This window comes from Cinclus cinclus, chromosome 4 (genome assembly GCF_963662255.1).
Source record: "Cinclus cinclus chromosome 4, bCinCin1.1, whole genome shotgun sequence".
Taxonomy (NCBI): Eukaryota; Metazoa; Chordata; class Aves; order Passeriformes; family Cinclidae; genus Cinclus; species Cinclus cinclus.
In genome coordinates, this window is record NC_085049.1 from 16,028,324 (window position 1) to 16,044,057 (window position 15,734).

The window sequence follows — 15,734 nt, forward strand, 5'->3', positions numbered from 1 at the left end:
GTATGCTGGTATTGCATCCATTCCCATCCTATTCCCCTTCACTTGCCTGCTGCTGATGTTACCTGAATTCGTTATATGGGATGTTTTAAACCCTGGTGTGTGTGGCATCTGTGTGTGAGGAGACATTTATAGCTGCTGTAGAAGTTAGAATGTTTTACCTCTTCTAGTGGGAGGAGTGTATTAAAATAAACTTCCACATTTGGACATAACCAAACTACTAATCATTCTCTTTGTCAGCATGGCAGACATTGCTACTTATTCATCTGCTGTATATTGCAAAACTTCCATAATGTAGATTTCACTTCATGTTTTTGTGGAGAAAATAACAGTAAGGAAGAAGGACTGGAGGGAAAAAGCATTTCAGTGATGCAAGGAGAGTCTTTTATGCCGTTTTAGCAGGTGCTTTTGTTTGTTGAGGAACAGAACATCTCTGGAAAGCATTAATCTCTAGGCACATCATCTTACTTTGCCTGCTGATAGACATTCAAACCTTGATGTCAAATCCCAAATTAAAAATAGGCTTTAAAAAGTAAAGGTGCCTTTAATAAAAGATTCTCGAGACTCGCAGTTTGACATCGCTTTCTATATGAATAGTTTCTATTCATTGACTTGTTAGATATCAAAGCTGAATTCCTAAAGAAACCATCATCACTAATAATTTCACCTCTCTTGTCTATAAAATGCTGTAAAATGCAAAGCTGTATTAATTATAGTTATTGCTTAACAGTGCAGTTAGGTGTGCTCTAAGTTACTGTGCCTTTGTGCAGTATTATTGGGTAGTTTGAGTGGGGCTTTTATGCTGGTCTTTCTAAACATCCTGTTCTTCTGAAGCCTAAATTTGGGGTCTATAGACTGTTCTCATAAGAATTTTAAAATGAGATTAATCTTTTGAATATTCATAGAATGGTTTGGTTTGGATGGAACTTCAAAGATCATCTGCTTCCAACCCCCTGTCTTAGACAGGGACACCTTCCTCCTCCCAGACCTGGTTACTCAGAGCTCCATCCAACCTGGCCTTCATCACTTCCAGGGGTGGGCATCCACAACTTCTTTGGGCAATCTGTGCCAGGGCCTTGCCAATCCTAACATCTAATCAATGAAATCCATTTGCATTGATCTCATAAAGAATTTAGAACACCAGCATAGTGTCCAATCTGGTAGGTATAACTTAATGTTTTCTACAGCTGAGAATGTTTAACAAGCTGTGCTTTTATATAAATACATATCAGATGCTTCTGTCAGACTTCTCTCATCACCATATTGAAATGGCATGTACCTTGCTGGAAACCTGTGGAAGATTCCTCTTCAGATCACCAGAATCTCACTTGAGAACCAGCGTTCTTTTGGTAAGAGAAAACTTTTTGTCTTATGGGGGAGTTTGTTGTGTCCTGACTTAAAGCAATTGCTTATTTTTGAAACTATTCTCAAGAACTCCAGTTGAACGAAAAATCTCTTCGTGACTTGAAAGAAAATGTAAAAAAGAGAATTCAATTTCTGAACTAAAAAGCAATTGCTTTTGAACTACCAGTAGTTCAGAGACAGGGCAAACCCAGAGGATGAGGTTGAAAGAGTATTGTAACTGTACCTGAACACACCTGAAATAGTGTTTGAGGGGAAAAATAGTACTGAGTGGAACCAGACATAATTTCAATTGGAAGTGAAGACATTTGTGCAAGAGGCAGTTTCTATGCCCTGTATAATGATCTGGGGTTCTACATGTGAAAAAGAAAGTCTCTAAGAGAAGAAGTTTTAGAAATAGAGATTGGGAATTAAAATAAGATTAGACTTGGGATCTGTAAGTCTGGAGCAGTACTGTCAAAGACTTAAAAATAACAAGAAGTGAATAACACATTTTCTGACTTGGGAGACAATCCTAAAACTATGTGTCCAAGGCAAGAGACTGAGTCAGGCATGGCTGAAGAAGACCTTCAAAGATAGATTCACTTTCTCTTAAACCATTAGTCTATCTTCTTGTGCTCTAGTTAACGGAGAAGCAGTTGCATACTTGGGTATATTGTTGAATAATTTCTTCTCCACAAAATACTGGTTTTTTTTGAACATCTTTGAATGTCAGAGCATCTGTTGAGGTGGTACAGTCATGAGAAGAAAGAGATGGGCAAATTAACTGCCAGTTCTTTGGCTCTTACTTTTTGTAGCAGTGTACTTTGTATCTTGAAAGGTTTGAATCTCAATTTTCTAAAGGGTTGCCACCTGATGGGTTGCACTGTGGAATATGTTCCTTTCCATAATCAAGCATTTTTCCATTGAAAACCCTGTTCCATTATCTTTAAAAGACATTTTACTCATTGCTATCACTTCTTGATAGTTAATAAAAATTTTAGAAGTCAGGAAAAATTAAATACTTATACCAGAGTTGCTTTTTGTAACTGACTGCTTTTAGTGTTATGCACTACAAAAATGCTGACTGTTAGCTGGATTGCTGGAATCTGCTGGATGAATGCTAAACATAGCTTAACTGTGAAGAGCAAGACAAACACAGTTTGAATTACTGAGGCTTAAAGCCTCACAAGGTTTTTGATAAGTTGTCTTTTCTTATGCATTGAGGAACCAAAGAAGGTGGAAGATGGCAAGTAAGTTTGGAATATCTATTTATTAAGATGTAAAATAGGTTAAGTAGATTTATATTCTGTATCCATCTTAATAGCTGCATCTTCTAACATTACCCTAAAAAACATAGAGAGATTAATTTTGACTTAAATAGTCTTACACAAATTGGATCATAGTCTTATGGTACAAGTTAGTGTGAACTGTGGAAAGGATTTCTCCTAAAGCAAGCTGATAACAATCTTGTGGTAAAAATCTAAGCAATTGTAAAGCTGATCTACTTTTATGGGTAGAATTAAGGCCTGTTGATCCTCTAAATAATTATTAGTCCTAATCTTTACTGCTGACAATGTATTTTGTAATAAGATTCCAAGCAGGCTGTGTGTCTCCTGTTAGAGACAATGTTGCTTTGTCGTGGTGTGGAAGAAAGTCATGGTTAAGAATGGATTTTAAAAGTAATTAAGAAAAAAATACTTACTGAGAAATAAAGTGTTCTATATGGACATCACAAATTTAGTGGCACTAAGCAACTATTCTAGAGAAACATTTGGTGATCATATCCTGGTTTTGTGGAACTACTTCATGTTTTGCAAATTATTTAGAGATTCTCCTTTTATTAGGACAATGTAACGGTCTTCTTGGCAAGTCTTTCAAATTCAGTGTCCTTTATGTAATTTAAAATACTAATGTAAAACTAGATTGGCTTTAGGATTGATCAGTTGATAAATGAATTATTTTAATTGGATTATTTGAATTGGAGCTTTGAAAGGAAGATGAACTTCATCTTGATCTATGTTTCTGTAATACAATCAAGTTAAAATGTCAAATTCTTGTATTATACTGTTGTGGTCTTGGTGAAAGAATATTTAAAATTCTGGTATTAAAAGCTTCCTGATGCATTTTTAATCATTTAACTTAGACAATTGTCTTAAGCCTTAGGGCCAGATCACTTGTGTTGATAAATATCCAGAACTTAAGCTACACAGTGGCTTCCATCTTGGTGTGACTGCTTTTACTGGTGGTGTTGAAACCGTGGGAGATGTTTGTACAGGCAGAGGCTGTGGCAAAGTAAATGCAGTTCATGTAGAACTGTGTTAATTCACTGTAACAGTAATGTGCTTCCAGGAAATCAAAAATGTCCAGTTTGAATTGTTGGATTGAGTAGCAGGGCAGAGCAGTGCAGGTATTAAAGGCAATGAGGAGCTGAACACTTTCAGTATCTTGCTATAATCTGATGTTTAAATGTCAGTCAAGCTGAAATGCTTTCCAAAATTGGAATTCACATAGTGCTTAGGTTTTCATTACTTACTTTTTTTTTTTTTTTGCTAATGGTCACCAGATTTTCTTTTGAAATGCTCCTGCAATATATGCTAGATATTTTGACATGGGTACTTTAATGTTATTTGTGGTCTGCTTTTATCAAGGGAAAAACAGAAACCTAGTGTTCAAATGCAGTGCTTTACCTGTGTAGTTCTTCATTTTAGCAAGTAAAGTGAGGACCCAAAGTACCTGATGAGCTTTAAAGCACTTTGGACCGCAGGTCTTGCTTTTTTCTTCTGAATTTCATCAAGGTTTTTGCTACTACAAACAGTGTAGTGTTATTATTTCTCTTTCCTGCCTGGCTCTGATGCCTTAGCTGAAAAAGGACTGAAACAGTTTCTTGAAATGCTGAAGATTTTTAATAAATAGAGATTAAGACTAATACAACCCACTTACAGTTAGAACACACATTCAGGACTGCTTGAAACCCAATAAATTGAAGTTATGTTGAGACCTCAGGTAGTGCATATTGTCTCTTCTGGGAAGAAACATTTTAATTATAAACAATTATTTAGAGTATAATATACAACTTTTTATAACATGAAAATACACAAATTTGGTAGATTTAGGGGTTTTAAATCTTATTTGCAAGCCCTTTTGCCATTTTCTCTGCTCTGCTTCACTTTGACCCACTTCATTTTTCAGTTTATAGTATAGCATGGTAAATGCCTTTAAGGCAGCAAAGGTGTATTTTCTTTTGATCTATGTAGAAAAGGTGAAAAATTTTCTAAGGTAACATTAACATATATGACATGGTGAAGTTTGGAATTTTCTATTCTAACTGGTTTTTTCCCCACATAAAACAATTTATGTACTCAGTTGTTCTAAGTGCTGTGTATCTGTTAGGTGTCTGTAGGAAAGTGTGCTGCTACTGAGAGAAATTTCCCATTTGAAAAGGAACAGTCTCACAGAGGAACCAGAGGAAAGACGATTTGTGTGGTGGAAAAGGTTAAGAATGAAGTGCCTTAGGGTTGGTGTCAGATGGAGACCTTCCTGGAGATGACTAAGATCCAGGAGAAAACATGCATTATTTGTTGGGTTACTAAGCTACACAAAGCTACCCTTCCTCATTGAATTAGCAGCTGAAACTTGGGGTTAAGGAGCTGTTTGAGTATTTTGCCATTTCAGTTGAACTGAAATGCCTGCCTTGTAAAAGAAATTTTAAATTATTCCGGTTTAGTGGAAAGACCACCAGTATGAGAAACAGTGCTTTCTCACCAATAATCAAAGGAGTTTTAAACTCTTGGTTGGTTTACTGGACTGCATGAATGGATATACTAGCATTTGTATGTAGGGATGCAACAGTACTCATGTTAATTTTGTTTTCTGTTTGAAGTTGTAAATTACTGTGTAGCCAACCTCTATCAGATAATAAAGTTTACACAGGTCCAGTTTCCTGGTGAACCATAGAGTGATTTAGAATATATAGGATTACTTACAGAATTGCACCTATATACATATAATTACACAGATGGATGCATACTAAAAGGTATTTAATAATGGAATTAAGCTTATCCTCAGCTGTAAAAATCAGCATCTTAGAACTGCTATTTTTGTTCTTGTACAGAATTTTTTTGATAAAAGAAATATTTAAACCCTACAAAATAAACCTTAACTTACATATATAAAATGAAGTATGGATAAAAGTTTGTATTAAGTGGCGAAAATCAGGACAATCCTGACAATTGAGCTCAGTAATTAGTGCTGAGTCTTACTGATTTTTTCCTGAAACATTGCTTTATGCTAGGTACTGTTTTTCTTGCTTGTTGATTCTGCTTGGGTAAGCAGCAGTAATGGAGCATGGAATAAGGAAAATTCTGTTGTCTAAACCTTTGGAAATTCATATGAAACCATAAAAAACTCTCTGGAGTTACATGCTGATGTAAAAAGTAGATTGCCAGTCTTATGATGATTCACTGTGTTTGTGCCAAGACATCAGTATTTCAACTACTTTAGTTAAATAAAATCTAGTTTAATAATGAGTTCCTAGTAGTCTTATGAACCATTTATCTGAACAGTAGCATTAAGATTTTGAGTTAAATCTTAAATACTTCTCTGAAACCTTTTTTACTACAGGTGAACCATTATAAAAATAGGTATCATAAAGAAAAATGACCATGGAAAGAGCATCACAGAACCATATATATGTACTTTGTCTTTTTTTCTCTCTACCCAAGCTTTTAACTTTTCTGCAACTTCTCATATTTACTGTATCCCAAATGTAACTCTAAAAGCCTTTGGCTTGAAAATGTGGTGTGTCAGCATCTCTAACTGGTCATTTGCATTTGTTTCCAGGAACAGATGATGAGGAAAAAACAAGCAATGCATCTTGATGCACGCTATGTTACAATGGTAGAAAATGCCTATTACTACTGTAATCCCCCTCCAGCTGAAAAAACTGTGAAGAAAAAACGTCCTCCTTTGCAGGAATATATCCGTAAGCTTCTTTACAAGGATCTCTCCAAAGTCACCACAGAGAAGGTAAATCCTTTCAAAATCTTTAATGCAGTTTTTTTACTGAAAGTGGTGTAGTAGCAACTTTGGAAAAGGTTTGGGGAGAGCTATGGTTTTTTCAGTTGCAAGGAAGAGGGATCATTTTTTGTATTCATGAATAAAGTGGTTAAATTTCTTTTATTGGAAAACGTAGAAGCTCGAGTTGAGGACCTGTGCTGTCAACAGCATCCAGTGCTGAACAAAGGCAGAGTGAGATGGGAATCATTGTGTTCTGTACATTGTGTTGGGAGAGTAAGGGACAAAAGCCTTCAGTTAAATACAGACTGTAAGAGCAAGGAAATTATGGAACAGCCTTGGACAGCTTGATCAGTAGCTCAAAGACAGCAGTTGGGTTATGTTCATGAAGTCCTCCATTGCCTCTGCAGGTCTGGAGGGGGACTGGAAGTGAGAACTAGGTTGTTTGCAGGTGCTTACAGGGATTTCATCCCAGCCAAGGAGAGAGGGGGGATGACAGGGAACCTCTTGATATTTTACCTGCTAAAATGTGAAGCTTGTCTTAAAATTTGGTTTAGGTCCTGAGACAGATGCGCAAGCTGCCTTGGCAGGATGCAGAAGTTAAGGACTATGTTATATGCTGTATGATCAACATCTGGAATGTGAAATATAATAGTATTCACTGTGTAGCCAACCTCTTAGCAGGGTTGGTCCTTTACCAGGAAGATGTTGGAATTCATGTTGTGGATGGAGTGCTAGAGGATATTCGACTAGGAATGGAGGTAAACAATCAGTATTTGTACTAAGCTATACTTGTCTACTTATGTTGAAAGGAAAATTAAAATAATTGTGCTTAAGGAAAGGCATCCCTGGAGTCTTTTTTTTTTTTTTTTTTTGGTTGTTTGATGACTTTTCTACCTCAGTTATTTGCTTTGTATATGCTTATTTAAAGTAACAGAATAATCGTACCCAAAAAACTGCAACAAAACCAAACTAACAACATTACTTAAGACAATTGTTTTGCCTCCATTGTCATAGTAAGGCCATAGACTTTATTCTTTGACAGTGTAGCCAGATTTATAAAACTTCAAGTAATTTTGGAGATCAGTCCATATTTTGAAAGCTGTTATAATTACAGGAATTCTCTGGGTGATGAAAAGTCATCATACATTTAAGATGGAGTGTATGCTAAATGTATTGAACTTAAATGCTAGCTGACCAGCTTTCATAACTACTTTTTAATGTTTACTTTCATGTAATGTATGTAGCCATAAATAACAGTTCTGTCAACGTTTTATACACTTTTTTTCCTTTGTAAAAGGCTAGTTGGGTTTGGATTTTGTAGTGCTCTGTTGTATCTGCATGATAGGGTGAATTTTCTTGTTCTTTTTTGATAAAGGTTAATCAACCAAAGTTCAACCAACGACGAATCAGCAGTGCCAAGTTTTTGGGGGAGCTTTACAATTACCGAATGGTGGAGTCAGCTGTAATATTTAGAACTCTGTATTCCTTCACCTCATTTGGTGTGAACCCTGATGGCAGTCCTAGTCCACTGGACCCTCCAGAACACCTTTTTAGAATCAGACTTGTCTGTACTATCCTCGATACCTGTGGGCAGTATTTTGACAGGGGATCCAGCAAGCGAAAACTTGATTGCTTCCTTGTGTATTTTCAGGTATTCTAAATTTTATGCAGATCTGTAAAGTTCTTTAACGAGCTAATATAAGTTGGTCTGGTACATATTTATCTCATTGTTCTCTAGCACTGTATTTTGTAGAATCTTGTCTGTCTGGTAGCAGTTTTAGTTTCAAGTGATACGTTGAGTTATGCAGAAATGATCAGGGGGCACTCAGTGCTCACAGTGGGGTTTGCTGAACTTGGAGGAGATTATTTAAGCTGCTGTCCTCAGCTAAAGGTTTTTGTAGAGAAAGAGGAGTCAGATACTTCTCAGGCATGCATGGTGAAAAGATGAATGGTAATGGGCACAAGTTGCAGCAAAGAAAGTTCTGGCTCAATAAATGTAATGAAGTGAGGAAGATATTTCGTAATGAGTGTTTTAACACTGAAATGAGGAATTCCAGACCATGGAATTAATGCTAAAACTTGCTGCATTTGATTTCTCTTTCTTTCTGCTTTTCTCTATAAGCTATACTAAAACAAAGGTATTAAAAAATTAAAATTAATGTGATAACTTATTTTGAACCTTAAGTATACAAATCACTCATCTGCATGCAAGGTGTAAAATGATGTTTTGAAGTACGGAATCTCAGAGTGGTTTGGGTTGGAAGGAACCTCAAGGATCACCTTGTTCAACACCCCTGCCATGGGCAGGGACACCTCCCACTAGACCAGGCTGCTCACAGTATGATATGGTCTGATTTTTAAATGCAAAAATAAATGTTTTGGGGAAGACATCATTGTATTTCTGTTGCACCTAATAATTTCAGCAAGCCTTCCTCTTGAGCTCGTCATCTTTTAAGTAAGATTCTCTTACTCATAGTTCATTTTCGGATGCAGTTTTTGCAGCACCTTAGTTCTCAATTTTACTGTTAGGTTCACTTAAAATCAGCTTTTACTTTTTACAACATCAGTCTAAGAGGTATATGTGAATTTTTTGTAAAGCAAACTGTATAAGGCACTTGAAGCTGGCTGCAGTCTGAAGATATTTTTTATCATGTTTCCCCCCCTTTCCCCATAATATACCTTTGGGGAAATTCATTTTCTTGAAAATACTTAGGGGAAGGAATCAAAAGTTGGCTGGTTGTTAAGTGGTCATCTCTTGTACAAAGAGTTTACCCTGAGAAGGTACTTGTCAAGGCTTTTTAGTTGTCTTCTTACTTACAACAGTAGTTATGGTTCTTAATGTTTGTGATATCCAGTGTTATCAAACAAGTTTTAGCAACATCAAAATATCTAATAGTTGTGTTAAATAGCAGAATAGTGACATGAGAGCTTTTGCATTTTTTACTGTACAAACATGGCATTTTAAACTTCATAACGTAAATGGTTTATAAACATCAGTGTGCATATAATTGATTTCAGTATTTGGTATTCTAGCGCTATGTGTGGTGGAAAAAAAGTCTGGATGTTTGGACAAAAGACCACCCTTTTCCTATAGACATAGACTATATGATCAGTGATACACTGGAACTGCTGAGACCAAAGATAAAGCTCTGCAATTCTCTGGAAGAAGCTGTCAGACAGGTGCAAGACTTGGAACGAGAATTCTTGATAAAATTGGGTAAGAAAATTTGCAAGGGAAGTTAGGTATTTTTGACAATTCCTGTAGTTCTTAAAATTGTCTCTTTATGATGGTAATGGGTAACTTGTTTTTGCTATGATCATTTATTCTCATGATAGAAATATTTTTTAACTTTTTTTTAACGTTTCGTTCTAATCATCACAGATACCATACAGAATCTCCATAACTCAAAAGTAATAGGTATTGTAAAAACTTGTCAGTTTGAGTACTCTTAACATGGTAGTATTTGGAGAGCAGAAGTGTGCGTGTCTATTAATTTATAGAGTCACAAGGTGCAAGTGATGAGGAGGGAAATTGTTAATTTAATCAGAAAATTGTAGGAATCACACTAATTTCAGGAGAAAACAGTTGGATTGGCAGCATAGCTCTGTTGAAAATACACTGATTGGTGAGTATCTAAAACTGTTATCGTATTAACCCTTAAACCTCTTATATATCTGTTCTTAGAAAACATTGGATACTACTATACTCATTACTTGTTAAATTGAGTTGTTTTCTAATCTTCCATTTTTATTTGAAAACAACCTTGTTCACTAAAAATTTTTGTAGATTTTAATTAGAGCACTTCACCTACTTGGACACATTAAATTTTTGAGAACAATCCTTTAATTCGGTGGGATGAATACATCTAATAACCACACAAAAATTGCAACTTCTGTTTCAGGAGGAACTTTTTTTTTAATATGCCATTTATTTAATTGGCATGCATTGAAATTCTTTGTTTAGTAACTGAAAAGATTAGAATTCCCCTGTGCTGTGATCTAAACTCACAGTTTTCATGCTTTCAGAATGATAACCAGAAAGAAATATACAAGTTATATATATAAATCAGTATTCTCTTGAAAGGTACTCAGCACTTCCTTCCTACAAACAACAGGAGCTTCACAAAACTTTACACTAACGGCTGACTCTAAGTGCCATTGGTCTAATGTTAAAAAAGGAATGACAACCTGAGTAGTGATTGTGTTGACTCCTCAGTAAATTCCTAGAAAAACTAGCGGCCTAGAAGTCTTACATCAGCAATCTTCTGGAGGATTAAATGGCTTTGTAAATTAAGAAAATTTAAAGAGAAGCATGTATGAGAATAATAGTGTATGCTGGAGGTTCAGGGGGTTTGTATTGGGTGACTTAAATATTGCAATAGTCATTCTCTAAAAACAGATCTTGATTTTTTTTTCCTGAATCAGAACCATGCTCAGTTCTTAAAATCACTCTGATTGAAATTCATATCTAAGACTAAACTGGACACAAACACTGGGAAAAGCTGTAACTTAATTTTTCACTTCTGTGGAAATGGTACAGATAATGGTTTTAGACATGAGGGATGCCTTACTGAAAGAAAGGAGATCTTTATGTTTGATACTCTACACACGGAGTAAACTAAAACTAAGTTTTGAGGGACAGAAGGCAAGCAGGTCAGCAAGTGAAACAGCATGAGCTAAACACACAGTGTAAGAATTGTCAGACCTGTCTGCAAGTAAGATGAGCACACCAGTAGTACTTGTGGAAGAGACTGCTTTCCCAGAAATATCCCACAGGCACCTGCATCCTCATAGGTTCAAGAACAGCCTCAGAGCATTAGGAGAGATTAATAAAGGTTTATTACAGGCTGAGAAAATTGTTGTTTCAAAACTGTTTATTGACAGTAGATGGAAGTACTGCAGCGAAGCGTGCAGGGGCTTCGTGTCTCTGTGTTCTGCTGGTTTTATGCAGTCTCTGTAGTTTGGTACTCAGATTATTGTAGACAGGTAAAGAAATTAAAAAAGAAAGGTCTCATAAAATCAGGCCTGCTCTGCTGAATTGAAGCTAGCCTGTCACTTCTTCTAAGTGCAGTTTGCAAGTTCCCATGTGAAAACAGTCTTGGTATGAAAGGTTTGTTAACACAACAACCTATTCCTGGGTGCAAAACAAGTGCACTTATGTAAACAATAAGGTTTGTCTCATGAGAACTCACAAAAGAAAAATGCAAACACTTTAACCTTAGCATGTACACACAAAATCACCTTCTGACCAATAAATGAAGTAGTAAGAAAACTAATATCTAATTGGAGTCAAACACGAGGTCTGTAAAAACTGTATAAAAATGCAAAACGTGAATAAAGAATTGGCTTTTCCCACATGAAGAAAATGGAGTCTTGTGAGATTTATTACAACATTCAGATTTTGTTGTGTGTTTCAGCCGGGTCCACATTTAGTTTGAGGATGTTTTGAGTCAGTTTGCACAGCTTCTTCTGTTCTCTGGGAGATTTTAAACATTCTCTCTGATGTTTTCCTCCTTTTCTAACAGAACATTATTATCCTTTATGTACAAGTTAACTATATAAGAAATGTTTAATTCAGAAGTCAAATATTATGACCATTGGGAAATTTTAGTGCTCAGTAACAATGGACTTTTGAAGTGATCTTCCACATATAACTTGAGGAGTTATATGTGTTCTAATGTTCTAAATCTTTCTCTTTTTCCAAATTTCAGGAATTGTGAATGACAAAGATTCCAAGGATTCCATTGCGGAAGGAGAGAATCTGGAAGAAGATGAAGAAGAGGAGGAAGGTGGAGCAGAGACAGAGGAACAGTCTGGAAATGAAAGTGAAGTAAATGAGCCAGAAGAAGAGGTGAACTTAATAATTTACCTTGCTTCATGTAAAAGAAAAATTTTTGATTGCTTGTTACTTTCTGAAGCCCTTCTATGTCAGAGTTAGCAGGTGAAGTCTGGGTGTGCACAGCCCAGTCAGTACTGTGAGGATATTCCCATCCCAGTTCCGTGTACGTGGAAAACTGAGTGTTTGAAGCTTAGTCTTTATTTTGGCAGAAACTTGAACCTGGCAGCTTTGCTCAGGGTATGTGCTGCTTCTCAACAAGAAGATACCTTCAGTTTTTGGCATGAAAAACTCACTTTCAGATAACTTTTGTTATCTGTCATAGAAGCAAATGTATTGACTAAATGTCAAAGCAGTCATTAGGAAAAAATAACAGGTGTTCAGAGTATGCCTATGCATTATGAATAAATAAAAGATTTGTGGAGCATAAAAACCTTCCTTGTTTACTGTGCTAATAATATTTCCAATCATAAATGGTGGAGCTAATAAAAAAAACCCACAACTACGTAGAAATTCTGACTTGTCACTATGACACAGCAAAGTTGACATGATAAAGGTATTGTTACAAGAAAATGAGTTCATCAAGGAAATAGAGAACAGTTTTTCTCCATATGCCTTGGGCTGGTTGATGTACTAATAAGCTTTCTTTGAGTAGATGTCTCTCAGCATTAAAGGTCCTGAAGTTTGGCTGGGTTTGTGCCTTCACCCATAAATTAGTAGAATCAGAAACAGTTGCAGGGTGGGGAAGGCACTTGTGGAGATTTTTGTATTTCCCTTCTTTGAACTTCATGAGTTCTTGCCAGTCCATTCCTCCAGCTTGTGGAGTTCCCTCTGAGTGGCAGCGTGTATTGGCCACTACTCCCTGTTTTCTGCTGTACATTTTTGAAATCAGTAATAAAGCTGAGTGGGTTCAGACTATAACATTAAATAAAAACCAAACCAAATTTACAAAGGCCTAACTAAGCAACATGAAGAGTTTAGGAAAGTATTTGAGAAACCAGCTGGTCTTGTTTTAATATAGTCAGCAGTTAAAATTTAATATTTCAGGAGGGCTCTGACAATGAGGAAGAAGAGGGTGAAGAAGAGGAGGAAGAAAACACTGATTATCTTACAGACTCCAATAAGGAAAATGAAACTGATGAGGAGAATACAGTATGTATTGAGATAGAGATAAGTGCATTGAATTTGCATCTTTGGTTTTCTTTACTCAATTGGTTTTGTCAGTGCTGCTCATAACATACCTGGGAAAATACAGCAAGGACACTTCCTGTTTTTCTTTCAAATACATTTTATAGCTTATTTTCATGTTTGCAAACTTTGGTTATTATTAGCCTTTGAAAATTCTTAATGCTGTCAAATTCACTGCAACATGTTTTCACAAGACTGAGCTTTCACAGGTAGCTACACTGGAAAATACTGTGTAAATGATGGTTTTGCAATGCCAGCAATAGTAGCAAACTTACAGGATACAACAAGGTAAACTGATTACTCTCCTCAAGATCTCAGAAAAGGAGACAAGCCAAGAAGTGCGAAATTCGTACAATACAAATTTGGGATTGGCAGATTATAACGTTTGCAGCTAAAGAACCCATCTGGTTGAGCCTGAATTACAGTTACATAGTAAGGAAGTAATGAAGATTATAGAACAATGTGTTGTGGTGCTGACTTCTGACATTTTTTTGTCATATTGTGCTTTCCAGATAATTGAAGGGTAGTTTTTGTCTTGCAAATACCATCTAACTTTATGGACTTAATGAGAAATTGAATTAAAATAAGTGTGTTAAGGTTAGAAACTTTTTTTTTTTATTGTTGCCACATCTTGAATGTGTCCGAGCACCTGCATGCACACACATGTGAGTCTGCCAGAATGTTATGAGTGACCATAAATCAGGAAATATGCCTTCCAAGGAAATAATCAAGGCTGAAAATTTCTTTCCTGAATGATACAGTTCTAGAAACCTTTTGATTGTGTATGATATAGAAGCAATAATAATATTTTCCAGTTGTTTCTAGACTGACTGTTCATATTTGTGAAACTTACGTAATGGACAATTTTTTCCCATTGCAACAGGAAGTAATGATTAAAGGAGGAGGACTGAAGCATGTCCCTTGTGCAGAGGATGAGGACTTCATTCAGGCCTTGGATAAAATGATGCTGGAAAATCTCCAGGTATAAATAATTATTTTCTTAATTTAATGTACAGCTAACTGTAGTTGATTTTTTTTTTCTTAAAGTAAATAAGTGATTAATGCTTAGGATAGCATACAAAAAGAATGAAGTTTTTTTTTTTCTTTGGTTTGGACTGTTCTCTGCAGTTGACTTGTTTGGCTTTTAGTAAAATAGCTGTTAATTGTATTGTTTGCCCAGTGAATACATGGCATACTGATATATATTTTACAGAATGAATAATGAATGGAGCAGACACTGTGTAACACTTCTGACTTTGTCTTAGGTTTTAATAGGTTTAAAATGAATTTAAATACATATAAGCTTTTAGTACTTTGTTTTCTTAGTCACATCTGGTAAGTATTTCAGTATTGAGTATAGCAAGCCCTGTATAATAAATATATTAATCAGATGTACAAAAAAATGTTTAAGAATGTACATTCTACAGTGTGTCCCATCAGGTCTCTAGATTGCTTTCCTTAAGAGATTGCCCTGTAACTTTCTTCTTCACAAGCAAGGAAAACAAAAGGAAAATACAGTAAGCCTAATAAATGTATTTCTATATTACTTCATTTTCCTGGAAGGTTAAACCTTTTCTCAGTTGTGAAAATCTGAATGTTGCCAGCCTGACTGACTGTGTCAGCATTTGATCATTTCTAGAATTCACTTTTCTTTTCCTAGCAACGGAGTGGTGAATCTGTTAAAGTGCATCAGCTGGATGTTGCTATTCCTCTGCATCTCAAAAGTCAGCTGAAGAAGGGCCCCCCACTTGGAGGTGGGGAAGGAGAGTCAGAGTCTGGGGACACAATGCCATTTGTCATGTTAACAAGAAAAGGCAACAAACAGCAGGTAAGGTACAGATAACTGTTTAAATAAATAAAGGCCTTTCACTTCAATAAAAGTAACACTGAGTTTTTTATTTCTTCTTTCATTTCTCAAAATCAGATAGAACTTCATTTTGACACATGGAAAATACCATATATAATTTCTTGGAATTCTCAGTTGTTAATAGAAATGATGTAGAAAAACTCTATGGTCAGATTATACCATTACTATTTACATTTGGTGATTCTACCAGTAGGTCAGTGGTCTTGCATATATTTTAGGTATAGTTGTGGAAGATGAAGAGATATGGTTGGTGGTCTGCCACTGAACATTGAAAGGAGTAGAAAGAAAAAGGAATATTCCAGAATCTTTAAGATTCTACAGCTTTTCCTAAGAACACTTCCAGCTTCAAATCAATGATATATGGTCACTGTTAAAATTCTGTCTTAAGTAACTGCCACTTGGCTGAATTTATTCAAACTGAAAAATGGAAAAAGTCATTATCCCTGAAGACACTGCTAGGGGACTGTTCCAGAATGCATGGAGTGA

At 35.8% G+C, this 15,734-nt stretch overlaps 1 protein-coding gene across 6 annotated transcripts in view; it reads left to right on the plus strand.

Moving 5' to 3' along the window:
• The window catches only part of UPF2 (UPF2 regulator of nonsense mediated mRNA decay), a 52,549-nt gene that overhangs the window by 21,637 nt on the left and 15,178 nt on the right, over positions 1-15,734 (plus strand). For all 6 annotated transcript variants that reach the window (XM_062491695.1, XM_062491697.1, XM_062491698.1 and 3 more), the window contains 9 exons: positions 1,230-1,346; positions 6,181-6,366; positions 6,912-7,115; positions 7,733-8,008; positions 9,391-9,574; positions 12,069-12,208; positions 13,241-13,345; positions 14,265-14,363; positions 15,042-15,209. In XM_062491695.1, coding sequence (XP_062347679.1) covers positions 1,230-1,346; positions 6,181-6,366; positions 6,912-7,115; positions 7,733-8,008; positions 9,391-9,574; positions 12,069-12,208; positions 13,241-13,345; positions 14,265-14,363; positions 15,042-15,209 — 1,479 coding nt within the window. The remainder of the gene's footprint in view (positions 1-1,229; positions 1,347-6,180; positions 6,367-6,911; positions 7,116-7,732; positions 8,009-9,390; positions 9,575-12,068; positions 12,209-13,240; positions 13,346-14,264; positions 14,364-15,041; positions 15,210-15,734) is intronic.